The 21,954-nt window shown below is 40.5% G+C and overlaps 2 protein-coding genes across 2 annotated transcripts; one reads left to right on the top strand and one right to left on the bottom strand.

Moving 5' to 3' along the window:
- Positions 1-8,472: 8,472 nt before the first annotated feature.
- LOC103714941 (S-adenosylmethionine synthase 1) lies at positions 8,473-11,614 on the top strand. Its single transcript, XM_008802422.4, has 2 exons — positions 8,473-8,617; positions 10,178-11,614. The coding sequence occupies exon 2, from the start codon at positions 10,189-10,191 to the stop codon at positions 11,371-11,373; it is 1,185 nt and encodes a 394-aa protein (XP_008800644.1). The 5' UTR covers positions 8,473-8,617; positions 10,178-10,188; the 3' UTR covers positions 11,374-11,614.
- Positions 11,615-17,394: 5,780 nt separating this feature from the next.
- LOC103714942 (CRS2-associated factor 2, chloroplastic) lies at positions 17,395-21,600 on the bottom strand. The gene is made up of 6 exons (XM_039124001.1): positions 20,786-21,600; positions 19,738-19,865; positions 19,371-19,596; positions 19,150-19,277; positions 18,801-18,954; positions 17,395-18,267 (listed from the first exon to the last, which is right to left on the bottom strand). The coding sequence occupies exons 1-6, from the start codon at positions 21,486-21,488 to the stop codon at positions 17,825-17,827; spliced, it is 1,782 nt and encodes a 593-aa protein (XP_038979929.1). The 5' UTR covers positions 21,489-21,600; the 3' UTR covers positions 17,395-17,824.
- Between the last annotated feature and the right edge of the window lie 354 nt (positions 21,601-21,954).

Here is a 21,954-nt window from a genome sequence, read left to right as displayed (position 1 = left end):
TTAGGTACATGAGCACTGTGAAATAGAAAAACTTTTTCTGGAGCATTTCCTAACATGACCATCTTTCTCCCATTTTGTGACAGTATGTATCTCGATCCTACTAGCTTGCGTAGTAACAAAACAAGGGTATATGGAGATGCAAATTTTTAAAGCGGTAAAATTTTTTAACCAGTTGTACCAGAAACCTGGATTTATATATATGCTATCCTCGACTGGAGGATTTAAAAATATTAAAAATAAATAGTCCAATATCCATCAACCTCTTCTTAATCTTTTGTCATATGGAATAAAACAGCTAGAATAACAGAAAATGTGCCATAGTTGGTAATTCTGAAAAGCTCTTACAGCTAGCCTTCAAATGTCACAGGCGAGGTGCACTAGAAAGGGAGGAAGATATATGGGCACAAGAATAGTTAATGGCTGGATAAAGTTTTATATAATCTAGTATAAAGAACCAAGATTTCTCTAGGCCATATAATAGGGAAGAATCCCATACTTGAGTTTTGAGATGGAACATGGGGAGTTCCCACCTTGCTATTAATGCATGCACCTTACATTTCAACTTATATTGCCCTATGAGAGCATGTGCCATTGCTTTTCCATACACGAGTAATACTCATTAGGGCTTACTATGTGGTCTTTACTTTTAATAAACGCATTTGTGTGAAGCCTTCCTCTTTACATCAGATTCTTTGGAGATACGTGCTAAAGTGGTTGCATGGTCAGAAGAGAATAGGTACAACACGCCTCGGGAGAAGATTTTGAAGGACGAGAATATGCAGAGGACCAAAAGAAGGTTGAAGAGGAATAGGCTAAATGGAGATATGGCAAGAAATTTGGCCAATCAAGTGTTGTTATCGGTCTGATGGTAGGTGAAAAATGATCATGCTTGAGGACATGCTTAGTGGAAGGCACCTAAGAACAGTTACCAGAATTAGCAAATTGGCAAGCAACCGTCATACTGCACCAATTACTGTATTTATGGATGGTTATTATGTATTAGTATAAATACATGGATTACACTATATAGAGACCTTTTGATGACCAATACAATCTGTTTATCTTTATTTTTATCTTTACTTTAGTCTTTTATTCTAGAAGAAGGCATAACTTATTTTTCTACTATAACCTAGTACTATATACTTACCATAGGCTAGTGGTATATCTTTACCATTGTCTAATCCTACACTCTTTCACCATAGTCCAGCACTATAATTTTTCATCGTAGTCTAGCATTGCACCCCCTTCTATTTCTATCTATTTTGAACGATGGTGTGACGATGGTGGAAGCCCTTAAAGATCAAAGCACATGGATTCATGCTATTTTCTATCCTCTATTCGACTCGTACATTTTTGGATTGCCTAATATTGGCGGCATGTCCATGTATGCATCCAAGCTTCTTCCAGTCAAGCTCGGCAAACCGTCCTCTATCTTGACCAATCGAGTTTTCCAAAAATCTCAAGCTTTCTAGCCTGTCCAGAACGCGGCAAGAAAAGGCACCAACACTTCGAAAGAGTACTTTCTATCAAAATCCTACCAAAACAGCGAAAAAATATTCACCGAATAGCCTTCGTGGCTTAAACATGACTCATGTGCACCATCATAGATTATTTTTTCTTTGATTAATTTGAAAGTTAATCAAGTTTCTGCTCGATTGCTTTCCCTCAACCAATCATGCGAGCCTTCCATGCTCTCCACCAACAATTAAGAGATTAAACTAGCCAAACTTGTTGCACCCCTCATTTAACCCGAAAAATAAAAGATTGAAAACGCTAAAGCACTCCATCAAATATCACCATCTTCAAAGCAAAAGGTTTTTAAAAAGATCCTGTCGAGGTATGAGTGCGTGCACACGTACAACAGGAGACAACTCCGAGTCATTTAGTCGTTCCACGAGAGCCCATTATCTTAGTCACCTTTCTTAAAAACTATAAACAATGAGTTTACTTTCTAACTGCATTTCACCTTAATATTACGCTGTTTAAGGAAGAAGGCAATCTCCCATGCCCCCCTTTCTAAGGCATGGATTGGATTTAGCAAGCTTGCAAAAATGTTCAAGAGTATCTACCATGAATAGGTTTAAACAATGACTTCAAAGCAAAAAATAAGCAACATATAATGCATATTATACAAATGATATACATTGTAGAAAATCTTTCTAATGTTTTCTGATATTTTCTAATATTCTCTAATATGGCATATCAATTAGAAATCTCTCTTATATTCTCTGAAATTCTTTAATTGCTGTCAGCTGAAAATCTTCTTTGATATCTCTAATTATTAAAATGGTAACAGCTAAAATTTTCACTGATATTCTTTGATAAAATTGGAATACAACCTCAAAAATATCATTAGAAATGTGCCCCATCAAGTCGGTCAGCATTGCGTTGCTACTTCATCTATGCTACCAACTAACACCTTGGAAGATGCCGGGCAGCCCCAAATGATCCATTAAAGTGCTGGTCAATCTTGGAAAGGGTCAAGGAGGCCACCAACTTAATTCTTATATGCAGTCTTGAAACTGATCTTTCTCCAATTAAATTAAAGTCGATGTGTTGGTTAGCTAATTAAGTGGGAGATTGTGGCCTCCAACACCCCCAACACCAAGTGGCGACTCATCACATAAAAAAAATAAAATCATAGATTCTGATTCGAGGCTTTTGCGTTTGTTACTCCGATCCTTATTCTTCCTATTTAATAACAAAAGGCAAGACATTTCCTCCTGAACCGGAGGTACCACATGAATGAAACTAAAACGTGGTTCTCTCGATCCGGCTCAATTAACCATGAAAGAAACCAATTTTGATATCAAATAGGCTCATAAGAATGGATTAATCGCAGATACTTGCCGTAAATTTTATACCTTGTTTTATTCTCAAGTGCGGGCTTCTTTTCATTTTATTAAGCATTCTTCTTTTTAGCACCACTTCAACGAGTCCAAAGATAAACGAGTATCTCATGGGTAATTGGCTGCCATTGTGGACCAGCCCAACAGCAATTACTCTTTGGTGTTTTCTTCTTTTTTTTTTTCTTGGCTGCTAAAACAGATTCATATGGTTCTGACACAGACACATCAAAAAAAATTAAAAAATAATAAATTTGGGAGCCTTCCTCTCTTCGATCGATAGGACACTTTCGGAGTGGAATTTGCAGCCTCGTTAGCCTCTTTGTAAATGTGCTTGGCCTAGAACGCTATGTCGCCACTAATCATGGCCCGAATGTCTCGAAGCAAGAGGTGACACCCTCTATACCTTCTGCGCCTTCCTGGATTGAGCCAATAACTATAGCCGAAGGACATGAGTATAAGCTATAAATGCTATTTCCTCCTAGTCAAATCAAAATAATAAAATAATTAAAAGAAGTTCTTTAGAACTGTATTATTATACACCATAGATGGATTCATATTTGAAAGAGGCTGGCAATAAGTTCTTTCAAAATTGGTCATTTATTTCTCTGTTTGAGGTGTTGCAAAAATGTCTGTGATCGAGTGACCGCAACATGCGCCGAGTATGGCCTAGTCCGGTTACTCTTTGGTGCTTTGGGGGTGGTGAATTGAGTATGGGGAAGCTTTTTCTTTCTTTTTTTTCTGAAATATTAATATATTTTTTTTATTGGATTAGTGGTTGAACTTATCGGAGCGTGGAAATTGGACCGTTCATGAACCGGTCCGGTTGACGCCACCTGCCACGTTCTTACGTCAGGCGGGTGGGCCCGGTCGGGGCCAACCCCACCTACCGCCCGGGCGACCGCCCCGTGTCGGTTCCCGACCTTTCGGGAGTGCGCTTGGTCGGGAGCGCACCACTTCCTAGTTCGGCTCAACTTTCGCACTCCCCGTTCCATCCAGTCACGACATGCCACGTCCTCGGCTCAACAGCCGGCTTGAGCCGTGGCTTCTCGATACATTTATTGTTCCCGTTCTACCCTCAATCTCCTATTTCTTTGGCCCTCTCGCGTTTCTCTTCTCTATTTGTTTACACTTCGCACCTACCCTTTCACTCGTCCATATGCGGAGTCCAAGCAGAGTTATGTTCCGGGTTTTTTTTTAATATATTTTTGGTTCATACAACTTTAGTACCCATACATTCAAAATATATATATATATATATAAAATCAACAACAAATTTAGAACGCTTTAGACAACTCTCTCTCTTTCTAACCTCCCAGGATGATTGGTTCCGTTAGGCTCTCTATATACATGCTTGGCTTGGAAAGCCACGTTGCCACTAATCATGACCTGAATATCTCGAAGCAAGAGATGGCACTTACCCATGCCGCCGGTTCACCTACAAAAAGTGACTGACCATTGACAACATGTTCCCTTGGACCACGCTCTTGGCATGTTTGGTAGCGGCGACATTTGCCAATTTGCGGTAGCAACCCATGTGATTCGATTTAGTCGGCATGGGCTCCAAATTTTGATGCTTGCAATGCTTATACTTAGGTGGTGATGAGTTTTGCTGGAACAGGAGATATAAGTTATAATCGGCTATTATACTTTTTGCAGCCCCACAAATCTTGCTATGATAGTTGTGGTTCATACTTGTATTTGATTGTTGTTAGTTTGTCTTGCTTATTAAGCAGTTTTACTTTTCTGGCGACACATACTAACTACCATCTAGACTAAAACTGGTCAACTAGCTTTAAGTTATTTGGTTGAACACCAAATAATTATTGTTATTGAATGTTCGGATTTTGTTACTTATTCTATTTTCTGCCCCACTCTTGGAGATGTTTGGGACACCAACCCTTACCTACTAATGTCTGGCCCACCACCTCTGCTAAGTGCCAAAAAGTAGAAAAGAGTCGTAGAAAGTGACTCCATGGGGAAGAAACAAGCTTAGATGGTGGTAGTCTAAATCGTTGAAGATCAAAACGTCGCATGGATTTGTATAGAATAAGCCACAATAAGCCAATCCCCCTAACTTTTTCAAGATATAGAAGAGAATCGCCAACTACAAACAAGTACATGTCTAAATTTTCTCTTAGAGATTTAAGTACAATGACTTAATCAATCCGAAAAAGTGAATCGGTAAAGGAAAAAAAGTCATAGTGTATAACCTTTGTATTGGAAAACAAGCTCGCCTAAAAAGGGATCCTTTTTTCCGTCGGACCACGTAGTGAAATATCTTATGACGTTTCAACCTTTGTATTGAAAAATAAGCTCACCTAAAAAGCTATATTTTCTTTTTAGACCATAGTAAAATATATTATGATGTATGGCGTACAATGATGGATAGTGCACCATGACTTTTGTCATGCCTCCGACCCAAGTTCATGAATCGGAGGTCATGACAGCCGCCACATATTCATAAAAAACTCTCCCTACAAGCATGTAGGGTATCTCAATATAATCTCATAAATATGTAGCAGAACAATTTTAATAATAATATGCAAACTTTTTGTCAATAACTAGCTCAACATTTAAATGTCTCACGATTCTAATAATATTCTAGGATAGTACATCAGTTTAAATAAACTCTATTCTAAAATAATCTGTGCCAAAGTTCTGCTAATTGCCCTCCCATATTGAAAACTCCGCTCAAACTAGTTTTCTGGATCTGAAATAAAAATAAAAATCATATAATGAGCTAGACAACCTGGTAAGCAATGATTACTTTAGCCAAACAAATTAGAATATCAAATACATAATAATTTGCAAAAAAATAAGCATATATGTAGTATTAATATACGAATCAAATCTTTCTTATAATATTAAATTCTTTTTATGATTCAAATTTTTTTAAATACTCAATCCATCTTATCGATCCAGAGCTATGACCACATTATCCTGTGGCAGGGTCATAATACTGACTAATCTTCTTGTAATGAGCTATTCAACATCTTGTAGCAAACTCTTTCAGGACCACTGGTCTGCTAGCGATATATCGCTAATTATTTTGGACACAACGTTCGGGACAAATCATGTACCAATATATTAGCTCCTATTAGTAGGGTCATCAACATAGCCAGATTGAAATTCAAATAGTTCTAAATTTTATATTTTAATTCTAAAATCATGAGGTGTCAAAATTAATCAATTATATCTATAATAAGATCATATATCGTCATAATATTCTCAAATAGCACTTTCTTTTATAATATACTATCCATCAAATTCATGCATCATGAATAATACTCCTCAAAAGTTATGAATATAATAATTTAATAATTACCGATAAATTTAGAAAAAGAGATACATTATTTACCTTGTGAACCCAATCTAACTAACATATCCAATTAATTCTAAAAATTCTTCTTAGAGTCTAATATCCAATATATATATATTTTTATTAAAATTTCATCATAATTATTTTTTTAAAATAAAAACCTTAAATTCCAATGCCCTCATAAGGTCGACCAAGCGAAAGTGCTCGACACCCTAGTCGGTCTGATCCTAGTAAAATTTATCTTATCATGCTCGCACTAAGATACAGAGATTCCGATAGAGATCAGGGCTGACCAATTCTAACAATGTTCGAGAAGGACCAAGGTGGGAGCTCACACACCAACCGCTGAACATAGATGAGTGCTCTTCACTAGGGTTGATCCAGAGTCACAAAAAGAGGTGCCATGCTTGATCCAACATCTTTAGAGGGAGTAGAGAGAGAAAGTCCAGTAGAGAGAGAAACTTTGTAGAAATAGAAAGGGTGGGGGAAGAGAGAGAAAAGTGGGAGGAAGAGAGAGAAGAGTCTCTCTCTAGCTAAGTAAGAATAAAGGAGGAGAAAGGGTGGCTGTAGGTGGTGCCCGGGGTCAGGAACCCACACCCGGCCAACAGGCGACCGGCGGTGACTGGCGGTCGGCAGCGCCAAAACCAATAAAAATAAGGGGAATCAAAGCTTCTTCATCATTTTCTGGCTGTTGACCACTTACCGGCGACCAATGCTTTGCCAAGAAGGGTTGGTGGGAGGTCGGGGGAGTCGATCAAGTTTCGGCATCAAGAGGTGGCGAAGTGGCTGGAAAAAGGAAAAGAGGTGTCGGTTTTCACAAAAATAAGGAAAATAGGGCATCCAATTCTTCACAAAAATCCAGCGATCATCGGCCGGAATCAAAACTTTCGAGGAACACGGAAGAGGGAGAGAGAACCCGGCGACAATTGGCCATGGCAACGGCGTTGATAGGATTGACGATCGCAGAAAAAATCGAAGAGGAATCCGGCAATGACTTCGATTGGGGGGACCAAGGCTCTCCGATGTGATAGAAAAGGGATGAGGGGGAGCTCTAAATAGAGCTCGGACGCGACCGGAATCTAACCTGGAGTCGGATTCCGTCGGACCAACTCGGGGGAAGAAAAAGACTCCTATTGGGAGTCCTCTTCTTTTCAGGCACATGTCATTTTTTTTTGTTGAGCCAACTCGATTAGGCCAATTACTTTGGGCCGGTCAAATGGACCGGGCCCAAATATGGGTATCACATTCTCCCTCCCTAAAAAAAAAATCGTCTACAAAAATTTTCTTTTCTTGCACTTTCAAAAGGTTAGAGATACATAATTCTAATCTCATCATCAAATTTTTAATAATTTTACTTATCAATACAACTTCATTATTAGTTCTTATCATAAGAATAAGATACAATACTTCCGGACTTGATTCTTTTTGTAGATGATGTAAATTAAACTTTTTTTTTATAAATGAAAATCAACGTCTTAATTCGCAATAACAATATCAAGTTTGTTTGTCAAAATATTAGCTATTCTTGATTAACTGTTTATTATAAAATTAAATCATAAACAACTCTAAGCCACTCGTAGTAGAATATTTATCAAAGTCAATTTATAATCTCAATTTCTTTCAATAAATAGAGGGTTGATATTAATTGAAAATGAGCAAGCTTCAGATTTAGGAGATCAAGAAAATCCTACTATACAAGAAAATAGATCAATTCTTTTGTTATTAAAAAGGAGATAATATTTCTGATCAACTTAGAAAAAAAAATACTTCAATTCACTATATTTTTGCTGCGCATTTTAATTCAAACTACCAAAATTTTTTGGATTTATTAATAATTTTTTATCAAAATACTACAATATATTATGAGCTAAAAAAATTCAAAATCTAAATTTTCAAATAAAGCCTCAAAAGTAAGTTTTGATTCTTGTCTCTTAATTTATCTTGAGCATATTTATTTAGATTACCATCTTTACGCACACCACAAATAAAGATAGAGTTTCGATAATAATGGATTTATGACCGATAAAATAAAAACTGGCACAGCTCATCAGATCAGAGCCGGTTACCCGAGAAGCGAGAAAAGCCGCAAAGCCGATGAACCTAGCCGGAAAGTGGGTCCAGGGGTGGTAGGTGGATCACCGGCTAAAGCCAGTAACTCTCCACCTCGGTGGAGCGTCCCTCTCCCCCATCCACCCCCCATCGAACTAACCCCGCAGGGTCCGATACGATCCAAACCGAATCCCACGGCCGAGATTCGATCCGCCCCACTGGTTCCGGATCCCAAATCATCGAGCCCGAAGTCCAAACCGCGTCCATGTGCCCCTCGGCCTCTATAAAAGGGGCCGATGGCGTTGGGGAAGAAGCCGTGAGAGGTGGTGGTCGAGGCTTCCATAGGATCCAGCGGGAGAGAGAACGGCGGTGGAGCGGCTTATTTCTGTTTCGCTCGCAGGTCAGAGGTTCTTGTTCTGTTTGTTTCGATCCGGGTTCCTTTTCGTTTGGATTTGCGTTTTTGTCCCGGAAATCTGGTGTTTTTATCTGATTTTTCCACTGTTTTCTTGGGGTTCTGTTCGGTAAATTGTTTCCTACTTAGGAATCTAGTGTTTTTGCGATTTTTGATGTTTTTTCGGGGGTTTTGTTCAATAAATGCGTGGATGTCGATGATGCTGCTGATTTTCTGATGTCTTGGACCCTTTGCCGTGTTAGATCTGATGAACTTGATTGTAGCTTTGTTGATGATCTGTTTTGATTTGCCGTTCGGTCTTGGTTACTAGATCTGCTTGATTTTTGAGAACTACTGCGATCAATTTGTTTTTTTTTTGGTTGGAAAAGGGTGGATCTGGTTTTGGGTAGTTGAAAATTCGTTTTTTCTTGGATTTTTAAACTATTTTTTCTCGTTTTTTTGGCTCCCAACGGGCGGGCCCAGATTGTTATGCTGGGTTTCTAGTTGATAGGGTTGATGTACTCTTAGAAATTAGATCTGGCTTACTGCAGAGTTCAGACCCGAGATTTTAACTCGAGATCAGTGCAAGAGCTCTAGATCGGTTCTTTGTTATGGATTAGCTGAGAGATCCGCTTCTTTTCTTCTTCTTCTTTTTTTTTTTTAATTTCTAGCTTTCTGCTGATTTCAAGTATTGTAGATTGACTATAGTGTCCGAAGCTACTTCCTTTGACCTCAGTTTTAAACAGAGATGGCATTCTTTTGCTATAGATCCTGTGCATGGCTAGCATTTTGGGAAGTTTTCCATTGATTTAGGTTAGGTCTGAACTTGAAATCATATAAAGTAGGTATCATGCATGTTAATATGGTGTATCAACATCTCATCATATTATATACATGTTTTTCCTAACAGTAGGTTAATTTCCTTAGGCAAAACTTTTTCTTTTTAATTTTGAACTTCGAATTTGTCGTAAGGTTGCTCCGCCTGGTTAAATGTTTCTTAGTTTTAGATCTGCTTTGATATTCGAGTTATAGTTCTTATGAAGTGTGCATTCTGTACTCACTTTTTGGCATGCGATGCGATTCTTTCCTTCAGACATGTTCTTTCCGAATTCTGAAGCTATGTGTAAAGTTATTTGGACTGTGTAATGCTAAAATATTTGAGATGCTTATGCTTTTCCTGTTCATTTGTTTTATTTGATTCTGATTCTCCATTACCCCCCCGCCCTTCCAGCTGTACATCTTTGGTAAATCTTGGTTAAAGCTTATCATTTCTCTTGTTCCACATAATGGTTAGTTCATGGCCATAAGCAATCAACATTTGATTTACGAAGTAGATAGGAGGGATACCCATGCAATGGCATTGGATTAAACAGCAGTATCTGGAGGTTATTCTTCAGATGCAAAAATGCTGACTTGCTTTCAGAAGTTGGTGATGAACCTTGTTTTGGATGTCTATATTGTCCAATTTATTTGTATATATGCAATTTTGTGATTCTTGCAGTTTGTTGGTGCCAATTCATGGTGGACTTTAGCTTAATTCGATTTCTCTACTTGCTTTCGCCTGCTCAGGTCTAAGTAAAATGGAGAACACATTCCTTTTCACCTCTGAGTCTGTCAATGAAGGGCACCCCGACAAGCTCTGCGACCAGATCTCTGATGCCGTGCTTGATGCCTGCCTCGCCCAGGACCCTGACAGCAAGGTTGCATGTGAGACCTGCACCAAGACCAACATGGTCATGGTCTTTGGGGAGATTACTACCAAGGCCAATGTAGACTATGAAAAGATTGTTCGTGACACCTGCCGTGCCATTGGATTCACATCGGATGATGTTGGTCTTGATGCTGATCGCTGCAAGGTGCTTGTCAACATTGAGCAGCAGTCCCCTGACATTGCCCAGGGTGTTCACGGCCACTTCACCAGGCGCCCCGAGGAGATTGGTGCTGGTGACCAGGGACACATGTTTGGGTATGCAACCGATGAGACCCCTGAGTTCATGCCTCTCAGCCATGTTCTTGCCACTAAGATTGGTGCCCGCCTCACCGAGGTGAGGAAGAATAGAACCTGCCCCTGGTTGAGGCCTGACGGCAAGACCCAAGTGACTGTTGAATACCGCAATGACAATGGTGCTATGGTTCCTGTCCGTGTCCACACTGTACTCGTCTCGACCCAGCATGATGAGACTGTTACCAATGATGAGATTGCTGCCGACCTCAAGGAGCATGTCATCAAGCCTGTCGTCCCTGAGCAGTACCTTGATGAGAAGACCATCTTCCACCTTAACCCATCTGGCCGTTTCGTCATTGGCGGACCTCATGGTGACGCTGGGCTCACTGGTCGCAAGATCATCATTGACACCTATGGTGGCTGGGGAGCCCATGGTGGTGGTGCCTTCTCCGGCAAGGACCCCACCAAGGTCGACCGCAGTGGTGCCTACATTGTGAGGCAGGCGGCGAAGAGCATCGTGGCCAATGAGCTTGCGCGCCGGGCCCTTGTTCAGGTCTCCTATGCCATTGGTGTGCCAGAGCCTCTTTCTGTGTTTGTTGAAACCTATGGCACTGGAAGGATCCCTGACAAGGAGATCCTGAAGATTGTCAAGGAGAACTTTGACTTCAGGCCTGGGATGATCACCATTAACCTTGACTTGAAGAGGGGCGGCAATGGCAGATTCCTCAAGACGGCAGCTTATGGACACTTTGGCAGGGATGACCCAGACTTCACCTGGGAGGTGGTCAAGCCCCTCAAATGGGAGAAACCAGCTGCCTAGACCAAACAATCATAATCTTATCCAACTAGTGACAATAACTGCAAAGAATGGCTATTTCAGTAGTGATACAACTACAAAGATTGGCTGCTGCAGCTCTCCTGCTGGCTCTACCTGCCTTTTATTTTTATTCCTCCTCTTTTATTGTGTTGCACTTTTTTCTTCTTCATGTTTTGTTCTTTAAATATATTTGGTACTGGTCTTAAGTTGTGTTGAAGAAAAGGTGGATTTGTGTGGTCTGAACTGATGCTATTGTTTGGGGCCTACGCATCATTTCAACAATTGTTAGGAAAGATTTTTTTACTGGACAAATAATTTTTTTTATTTTTGTGTGAGTAGAATGGGAATACTATGACAATTCCAAAATTAAACCACAAGAAAGATAAGCAAGCAAGAGATAATAATTTTTAGGTATAAAACTCTTCAATGCGAGGAAAAAAATCATCGGATCTAAATCCATTTTAAACCTCCACTATCAACAATAATGGGTTTACAAAGTATTTTCTCTAGATTAAGCTAGAGGATTACATACATTAAGGATTTATTTCTTCGATTACAAACAAAAAGTTGACATGAAAAAAGTGTAGGCTCCAATAATAAAATAAAAATAATTTCATAGAGTGTAGGTTTATACAAGGTTATTTTTCCTATTGCGATGCTTTGAATAAGATCTTCACCTCTTTTTTGAGATGGATTCTACAAGCACTTTACCAAGATGGCTCCTCTCTTTTTCTTCTCATCCACCCTCTAATAGAATTGAAATCTCTAACCCCTCTTTTCCTCTTTTGTTTCTTTTTTTTTTCATTTAAGTTGTTGGGTCCCATCTCACATAAGATGGGACTCGGCCAATAATTCTCCCCCTCCCATCTTATGTGAGAGGCTCCATCAAGCTTATCTTAAGCATACAAATATCATGCTTTTTCTTAGGCAAAATTTTAGTCATCATATCCGACCCGTTCTCATCGGTATGGATTTTCTCTAGATGCAAAAGCTTTTCTTTCAATACATTCCGAATCCAATGATACCTCACATCAATATGCTTCGACCTTGAATGAAAGCTAGAATTCTTGCTAAGATGAATGACACTTTGATTATCACAAAAGAGAGTATACCTTTCTTGTTTCAAGCCTAATTCTTGGAAGAATCTTTTCATCGACAACATATCCTTACATGCCTCTGTCACTGTAATATAATCGGCCTCTGTAGTGGACAAAGCAATGCATTTCTGCAATTTGGACTGCCATGAAACAGCTCCCCTTGCAAAAGTCATCATATATCCCGATGTAGACTTTCTATTATCAATATCACCAACCATATCTGCATCTGTGAATCCCTCTAGCATAGTTTTTCCATTTCCAAAGCATAAGCAAGCTTTGGAAATACCTCTGAGGTATCTAAGTATCCCTTTGACTGCAGCCCAATGTTCTTTGCCAGGATTCGAGAGAAATCTGCTCACAACACCAACTGCATAGGCTATGTCTGGTCTTGTACACACCATGACATACATCAAACTTCCTACTGCTGAAGCATAGAGAACCTTTTACATCTCCTCTTTCTCACTTTCACTTGTAGGGCATTGCTTTTTTATGAGTTTGAAATGATTTGCAAGTGGAGAGAAAATTGGTTTAACCTTTTCGATATTAAACCGCTCAAGCATTCTTTCAATATACCTTTCTTGTGATAGCCAAAACTTTTTGTTTTTTCTATCACAAGAAATTCTCATACCAAGCATTTGCTTTACGGGCCCCATATCTTTCATGGCAAAAGACTTGTTTAAGTCTTTCTTCAACCTATCAATTTTGGTAGTTCTTGCATTGATTAGTTGTTATAGTATTCTCATTCTACTCACACAAAGATAGGATTGTTATTTGTCTAGTGAAAGGGTCTTTCCTGACAAATAGTATCAGAGCAAGATTTTGTGTCTATAAGGTGTTTGATAAAATTCTTGTATGACTAGAATGGAGGATTTTATGGGAGGCATGATCAAATTGATATCTTCCAATAATGCCATTTGGAAATCTAGGATGAAGGATATCCTTTATTGTAAGGATTTGTATAAACCTATCCATGGAGATGAGGCTATGCCAAAAGAAAAGACCGACAAAGAATGGAAGATAATGAATAGAAAGACAATTGCACAAATTAGACAATAGGTTGATCAAACTGTGTTCCATCATGTCGCTCAAGAAACCAATGCCTTCTCTTTTGGTACTTGTTGTGGGGGGGGGAGGGGGCCTTGAATTTAGTCCCACATCGGCTAGAGCGGAAAGGTTCCGTGCCTTATAATGAGGAGGGCGAAGCCTTTTCCTCACGAGGGCCCTTTTGTGGGACAAAACCGTGAGGGCAATCCCCCCGTCAGCGCTGGACGCGCGGGCCGGAAACGTCTCCCTCCGTCAGCGCTGGACGCGCGGACCGGAGCGCCTAAAGCGGACAATACCTCGTGGGGGACGCGGTCTCTTTCTGCTCGGCTCGGTTGGGACTAAGGCTGTTGCCGGGGTGAAAATCCCGCAACAGATGGCGCTAGAGGAAGGGCCGCCTCCTCTCTCCATTGACTACCCTCCAGGACTGTGGGGGCCCGTTGGGGTAAAACCTGGCCGGAACCTTCCCGCTGGGGGGGCTATGTTGTGGGGGGGGAGGGGGCCTTGAATTTAGTCCCACATCGGCTAGAGCGGAAAGGTTCCGTGCCTTATAATGAGGAGGGCGAAGCCTTTTCCTCACGAGGGCCCTTTTGTGGGACAAAACCGTGAGGGCAATCCTCCCGTCAGCGCTGGACGCGCGGGCCGGAAACGTCTCCCTCCGTCAGCGCTGGACGCGCGGACCGGAGCGCCCAAAGCGGACAATACCTCGTGGGGGACGCGGTCTCTTTCTGCTCGGCTCGGTTGGGACTAAGGCTGTTGCCGGGGTGAAAATCCCGCAACAGTACTAGTCTTAAGTTGTGTCGAAGAAAAGGTGGATTTGAGTGGTCTGAACTGATGCTATTGTTTGGGGCCAACGTATCATTTCAACGATGAATGGAAAGAACTATTGCTATTGTTTCTGAATTGTTTTTCCAGGGAGTTAGAGTTGCCATTCTTTGGTGTTCCTGAAGTATTTTTCTGCTTGTAAGTTATTTGAGGCTTCTTCACTCCTTGTTTAATTGTATTTGCCTCTGGTTATGTCACTGTTAAAATTGAAATTTGTAATACCAGGAGGTCACATTGCCGAGATGAAAAAAATAATGCCGGGACCAAGTAAGGCGGTTCCAAGTCTGCCCAATCCACCATACCATATTTAACCTTTCTCTCTGTTTGCAGATCTACCAAACCAACAAATTCATCTCCTTAGAGGTCTCACCGAGCCGGCAATTTGTCTTTATTCTATTCATTGACATCTCAACTTCAAATAATTTATTAGATGTGACAAAGCAAAATTGTGATTTTGAGGCTTTGACCAGCTCCGGAAAGAAGTTTTATTGATTTCCCTGTTAACTTGAGCAGGCTGCGCTGCTTTAGACTTTAAAGATCGTGCAAGTGTTATTTATAGGAAAACAACTAACAGAGGCATGTTACACAAGAAAAGTTGCATGAAGTGTGGTGCTAAACGTGCGTGCAAGCAAAGATTGCCTACAGGCTGCATGAATCAAACCTTAATCCTCTTAACCTTATAGCAAAGGCAAGTCAAGCGCGTAAGCTTTGACTCAAGCCCTTTGATTCATTTTAGATTTAATTTGTGCTATTCCCCTCTTTCTAAGACCGCATTAATCCTTCTAAATCTCTGCAGTGGAACAGTCCAACCACAAAGAAACACGCACATTATAAATCTTCAGGGTGGTCCAGTCCAACCAAAAAGAAAAAAAAAAGAGAAATAGTAGAGAAAGAGAGCAATACAGATATCTTTTTGTAGATGGATTGATCGAGGGTTGAGCTGGAAAATCTTATCTACTATTAAGATCCGGTCCAACCAATAATCATATTATCTGCGTGTTATCTAGCTATTCCTCTCTTTTTAAGACTGCATTAATCTTTATAAATCTCTGCAGTGGACCAGTCCAACCACAAAGAAACGCACATTATAAATCTTCGCCGTGGTCTAGCCCAACCAAAAAGAAAACAATGAAACAGTAGAGAAAGAGAGCAAACAGACATATCCTTTTGTAGATGGATTGATCGACTGCTGAGCTGGAAAATCTTATCTACTGTAGAGATATGGTCCAACCAATAATTCCACTCTTCACTCTTTTTTGTCTCCGCTTCTTTGAGATTGAAAAAAAAAAAGGTACCTTGAAGGCGACAGCTTCATGCATGGCCCATCCACAGTAAGATCCGGAACCTCTCATTTTACCAGAGCTTTAAGACTTGAAAAGGGTCCTTTTGTGGACTTGATTCGAAGAAGAGTGCTGCAAGGACGTTGTCGCTGCTCCCTTGTACTTCACAACTGAACTTGGAAGTTGGAAAGTCAAGTCCACATGTAACTTGAACATGTAGTGTGCTGTTACAATGATCCTAGGCGTGAGAACGCGAGGACAAACTCATCTTTTGTTCTGATTTCTATCTGATCCGTTGATCCTCCCTCGCATCATTCTTCTCTAAACTGGAAGAAAAGCTTGACTGTCAATTTTATATACAATTTTGTCATCTTGATCTTTGTTTGCTTGGATGTATACAACATGATTGCATGCTGTTTTCAAGTCCTTCCACCTTGTTAGAGGGACCATTGTCCCTTTCTCCCTTTGAAACACAATAGTTCTTCTAGCCAAAACTTTTAGGCCACTCTTGTACTGCTTTATCTTATTGGCTTTTTGGACTCTGATCCTTGAAGTTTCTTGGTGGCAGGAGGATGGATTTGTTATCTGATACAAGAGAATTTAATAAGATTTTCATACTGAGGCGCTGCCTCATGATTGATTCACTTTGGATATGACGGGGAAACTGGTACCTTCAATTAATAATGCATATTTCTTCATCTGATTTGAGTCCATCATGGCCATTCCTTTTCTTCATCCTAGCATGCAATGAGAACACCTTCGAATCATCCTTGCATGCACATTTCTTCATCTGATTGATATGCATTTTCTAAAAGCAGATGTTGTTCGTTCGATTACCTGTGTGAGCTTTGATTGAAAGGAGTGACAGTTGTCATAGAAAGTGTGCACTGCAGTGCGGTCAAGATATGCTTCAAGAGCATGGTCAGGTGTAAGTGCAGTCATTATTGGAGGCACTTGAATTGGCATGGATTTCCATATGTTTTGGGTTACCAGCCTACATTGCTAACAGACGCCAACTGCTTACCGACAGGACTACAGCAGGGTAAACTTGCAGTAGTGCCACGGTAAAGCTCAGTGAAGCCTATTAGAAAATTAGTTGCAGGTCCTCGAAGCCTATTAAAGGCAAACTCAACATAGCACCTCTTTGTTTAGTCCTTCACAAATATTCCCTCTCTGAACTGCCTGATTTTCAAATGCCTAGTGAAGCATTATAAAAAGGAAAAGTTTTGACGCAACATTTCTTTGCGACCTAGATATTATGAATTCAAAATACGAAAATAATTTCTTTATACGAAGAGATAAGGCTACATTCATGTGACTCTCTAAATTCCAAACCCTCCCCTTCTTTTTGGTTTGATTCAGTGCCTGTCTCTTTGTAATGCATGCAACCTCAAAATAATGACTCTTTAAGTTAACCTGATCTCCAGACAAACCATGCCAAGGACACAGCACAAAGGAATTATGGTTTTACCTCTGCTTCTAGATGTTGATCCCATGGTTTACTAAGCTTGTCAGTAACTGAGGTCGCCTAGCTTTTATGCTGCAGCATCCGAGCCCAACAAGACTGGGACACACCTAAAGATGCGACAATCTGTGGTGCTAAAATAAAGCAGAGTTGCTGGTGAATCCTGGAGCCAAACCAGAATGGTCATTGTCCAAGGAGGGATTGTCCTGACATCATTGGTATGAACAATAAATAAATTGACAATGCAAAGAAAGGCTCATTGGTACCACATTGTTTTAAGAGCAAAATTATGAAAAAAAAAGGCCACTGTTTCATCTATCAGAGTGAAATCTATCCTTCTAACAATCCTGATTACTATAATCTCAATCAAAAGTTACATATTGATACAAGCTTATGGGGATCCTTTTTATGAACAATAAAGTATTAATTTACAAAAGCAATAAAAGACCAAAAAACTTTCATGATGTTACAAATCACACTTTTACACTTTTACCTGATCCAGCATTGTATCTTTGGCTTGTTTTTATCTACCCCGTATACATACTGTACCTACCACAACAGAACACATTGAAGAGGTGTACTGCTCTCCCCAAAAAAGAGAGGTATTGCTAGAATCCACAAATCCATCACGGGCAATTTGTTGAGCAAAAACTAGTCTCAATTGATAACAAGAGAGGGCTTCCCTTGAAAGGATTTAACGCTAAAAACACCAAGGTCTCCAGCAGAGGCATGCATTCAAATTGGATTCATTCCAAACTGAGTCGTTCTGCTAGTGAATCAACAGGTAAAGAACCGAGGGGAACTGAGGACTCGACCTCCTCAAATGAATCAATCGAATCATTCTCAAAATCTTCATAATCTTCATCATAAGCATCTCTTTCCATAAACTCATCACCATCTTTGTTTTGAACGCTCTCAGTCTCAGTTTTAAATCTAGTCTTATGTGTGGCTATTGAAACATCAGGCTCTTCTCCACTGGGAAGGATTAAGGCAGGATATGAGTGCTCTGTTGCCTGTGACATCCCTTCAAACTCCTCAACCCTTTGAAGAAGAGAATCTGGGCTGAGTTCCGTCTCATCCAGCAAGAGTGCTTTGCTTGAATCTATTGCACGCTTCCAAAGGGAAAGCATTTTTGGGCTGGAGAGCTCTTTTTTAGTGGTGCAATTGTGACTGACATCATTTGACTGACCTGTATACACATGAGCCTTGTTTCAGATTTTTGTTGGAAAGCACCAACAAAAATACACACGCACACACACACACACAAAAAAAAACACCAGCATTGTATTTTGTTGTCCTGAAACAAAATGGCTTCTATGAATGCCCTTTTAACATAGAAAAGGAGGCAAGAGGCACATCAGCATATAAGATGTGAAGAAAAGCTACAACCAATGAAGGCAAATCCTTAAAATGTCAAATGACTTTATATAGTTGAAATTAAGAAGTGCCTTGGGACTTTTTTTTCCCCTGTTTGTCTGCATAGGGATAGAACTTCTGGAATTAACAAAGGCATTTGAGATCCAAAAAAAGGCCAGGCAGTTCCACAGATATAGCTTACCTTCTAAATACACTTTTTATATGGAGTTCTGTAAGTTAATATCATTTCTAATGGAAACAGGGTATAGGCTTCGAAAATGATTGGCCAAAAAAATAGTCAAAATATATATTAAAAGACAGATAGCATGTCAAACAAAATGATTTTTCTCCAAGTTAAAGGCACACCTGAATTGTCCAAACCAGATGAAACACCACTGTCAGTCTGGCGAAGCTTTGAAACAGAAGAGATAGGTGTCCGATAACTTGACTTCCAATCTCTACCTCTCCACATCAGTATCTGCTCATTGTCAAAAGACAACAGAACACAAGGAACAAGTTCCTGTAAACCAACAACAAGCAGCTTCAGTTGACAAGGTCCATATATTCTTAAAATTTATAGAATAATTCTATTCTTAAGAACTTCATTTTGTCCAGGCAAGAGTTCTTTCAGTGATAGAAATCAACTGATGTGGCATCGAAGTAACTTAAGAAGAAAACACCAAGGTATGAAATATTAACAGAAAATTTCATGAACCTTCAGCTTTGCACCTAATTTTTTGTAATCACTTGCGTGCATCCCTTGGCAGTCAACCTTTACCAGCTCGCTTCCTTCAAAAGCATCCCTCACATCCTTAACAAGATTAATATATATTCCATTTTTTGCTGCAAGATAAATGAACAGTATAAGTGTATAACAGTTAAAACAAGTAAAATAACAGCTAAAATAATGGATACAAACAAGGAAACTTAGCTTACCTAATTTACAGATTGGCAGTAGGTTTTGCCCTTTCTTTCTCAATTCATCTGCTTCTATTTTGGTAAGTCCTTCCGGAGCATCCTGAATAAGCTTTGGGTAAACAGGAGCAGCTGGCTTCCAGAGCATTATAGGATATCGTGGGCGTGTACGAGGGTCATAATTTCTGCCACGAAAAAGATAAACAATGCCGCCAACTCGATGTATAATCTTTCCCCAAGTCTTTTCCTGTCATCAAAAATAAAAATTGAACCAAGAGCTGTTATTTCTTTTCGTAATGTGTAAATTTTGTGAGGGAAAAGAAGACCTAAACATGTGCAGGATGTAGTTTTAAACTCTGTAACAAAATAAATAGTTGAAGATGAGAACCTCAAGATGATGACAGATATTGTCCATATCAACAGTAGGAACACCTCTGCACCGAACCTTACAAACCTCCTGGCGCCTCCAATGTGAATGTATTGATTCCAACATGTTATGGGTTAACCCATCCCTTCCTGCATAGCATAATAAAAGAGTTACCACTTAGCATGAAGTAATAACAACGACACTTTGCATTTGTGATATGCAACATCTCTTTTTTTTCAATAGGCTTAATATAAGCTTCAGAATGCATGAAATTAAAAGATTACACATCCTTCAATAATAAAATACTAATATAATAGAGGGAAAACATGCATGTGTACCAACATTAGATCATTACAATAGATATCACCAGACCACTATTTTATCCTACACATCAAAAAATCAAACTAATGTCATGGCCCATTTTTGTACAGTTTCAATTATTGAATAGATCTACCTACATTCAGATGCCCAACATCGAGCACGAGTTCAGCTTCTAATCCTGAGAAAATAAGGAGCTAACTCATTGAGTATTAGGGGCAATCTTTTTATCCAAAGCCCATCTTTTGAATGGTACTATCTGTAACATAGACAGGGGCTCTCCTTGAACAGGCCTTGAACTGGACCAAGTAACAGTTACCTAAGGTATCCGAGCTTGCTCTGGTGCATCTAGGACGTTTGATTTAGTCTATCTACCCCGGTCACAAACACACCCACCATTGTCTCCAAACGTCCTAAGCCTTTTTCAAAGAGACCAGAGAAACCCAACCCAAATGCTCAGAAATGAATGCAGTGTCAGCCTGGCCAACAACATCAAATCTCTCCAAGCCTCACTATCAATTCCCTTGCGAACTAAAATAGCCAATATATAACACACCTTGTCCAATCCCTCATCTTGAATTCCCTAAAAGTTGCATTTTGAGTTAAAGAGTCCACAACATAAAAATCATTGGCAAATCATTTAGGAGTTTCTAACCATCAGGGGAAAAAAAATCACTTTTAGATAAAAAATGAGAATAATATAAGGGTATAGACAATATATCGAACAGCATTGACACATTCTGAGCCTTACCGAGATTCACCTGACGGTTGGAGGAGACATAGGGCTTGATAAGCGCCCTTACCTCCGCCCTCTTCAGCGGCACCCCCAATATTTCCTCCCGGGTCCTCCCATCGTTGGGGTAGCGCCCCAATTGCCCCAATTGCACCGCCCTCCGGGTCATCTCCATGACCTTCCCTCCCTCCTCCTTCACCACCATCTCCGGCTGTCCCAGCGGCTCGAACAACCGGACCTTCTTCTTCCTCTCCTTGTCCTTCTTGGATAAGAGAGGCGCCTTGCCGGTCCAGGGGCGGGGCATGGTGGGCGGGGCGAAGGGGAGGAAGGCGGGCTCCCGGATGGCAAGGGGTTTGACCTTGGGGGTCTCGGAGTAGCTGAACTGGAACTCGAAGGGGGCGTCAGGGAGGAGGTACGAGACACCGGAGGGGCCGACGACGACGGTGCGGCCGTCGGCCTCGGCGGCGAGGACGCCGTCGGAGACGGGCTTGTAGTAGCGGGAGCGGGAGTGGGCGGCGCGGAGCGCGGGATTAGGAGGAGGAGGGGCTTTCCGGGAAGGGTCGGGCGGGGGCGTTTTGGGAGGGGGTTTGGATCGCTTGGGGACGGGGAGAGGGGGAAGGCGCTTGGGGGGCAGGGGCTCGTTGAGGCGGGGATTGGGGGGAGGGGAGGCGAAGAGGTTTGTGCCGCCGGCCGGAAGGGCGGCAGCGGCGAGGATCGGCATGGATGATGTCTAGGGTTAGAGTTTGAGAGGTTTAGGTTGAGGGTTTGGTCACTAATGGCGGATAAGATGGCAGGAGCGAAGCAAGAGGGAGGGGGGAGGGAAGATAACGGAAAAATCTCACGCGTACGCATATTCTTTTTTTTTTAAAAAAATATATATATATTATTAAATAAGAGAAATATATTATTTTACCCACTCTATTTTTTTCTACATCTCTATTTTAGATCAAAATAGTTTAAACTCTATTTTGAGAAAATCTTTATCCTTCTACTATCAATTTCCATAATCAAATAAATTTTATTTAAAATTTAAAAGTAAATAAAAATATCATGCTCCTTCAAGTCTGGGCTCGTCGAACACAATTTTGTGAAGCATGCGTTAATAAAACCATTAAAATAGGTGGCTGAAAGTGCTCGGCATTGTTTTGAGCCTTAGCTTGCTTGTCGGCAGTTGAGCTTTGATATCT

Source organism: Phoenix dactylifera, chromosome 1 (genome assembly GCF_009389715.1).
Source record: "Phoenix dactylifera cultivar Barhee BC4 chromosome 1, palm_55x_up_171113_PBpolish2nd_filt_p, whole genome shotgun sequence".
In the NCBI taxonomy this organism is placed as follows: domain Eukaryota; kingdom Viridiplantae; phylum Streptophyta; class Magnoliopsida; order Arecales; family Arecaceae; genus Phoenix; species Phoenix dactylifera.
This window is presented reverse-complemented; position numbering and strand designations above follow the sequence as displayed.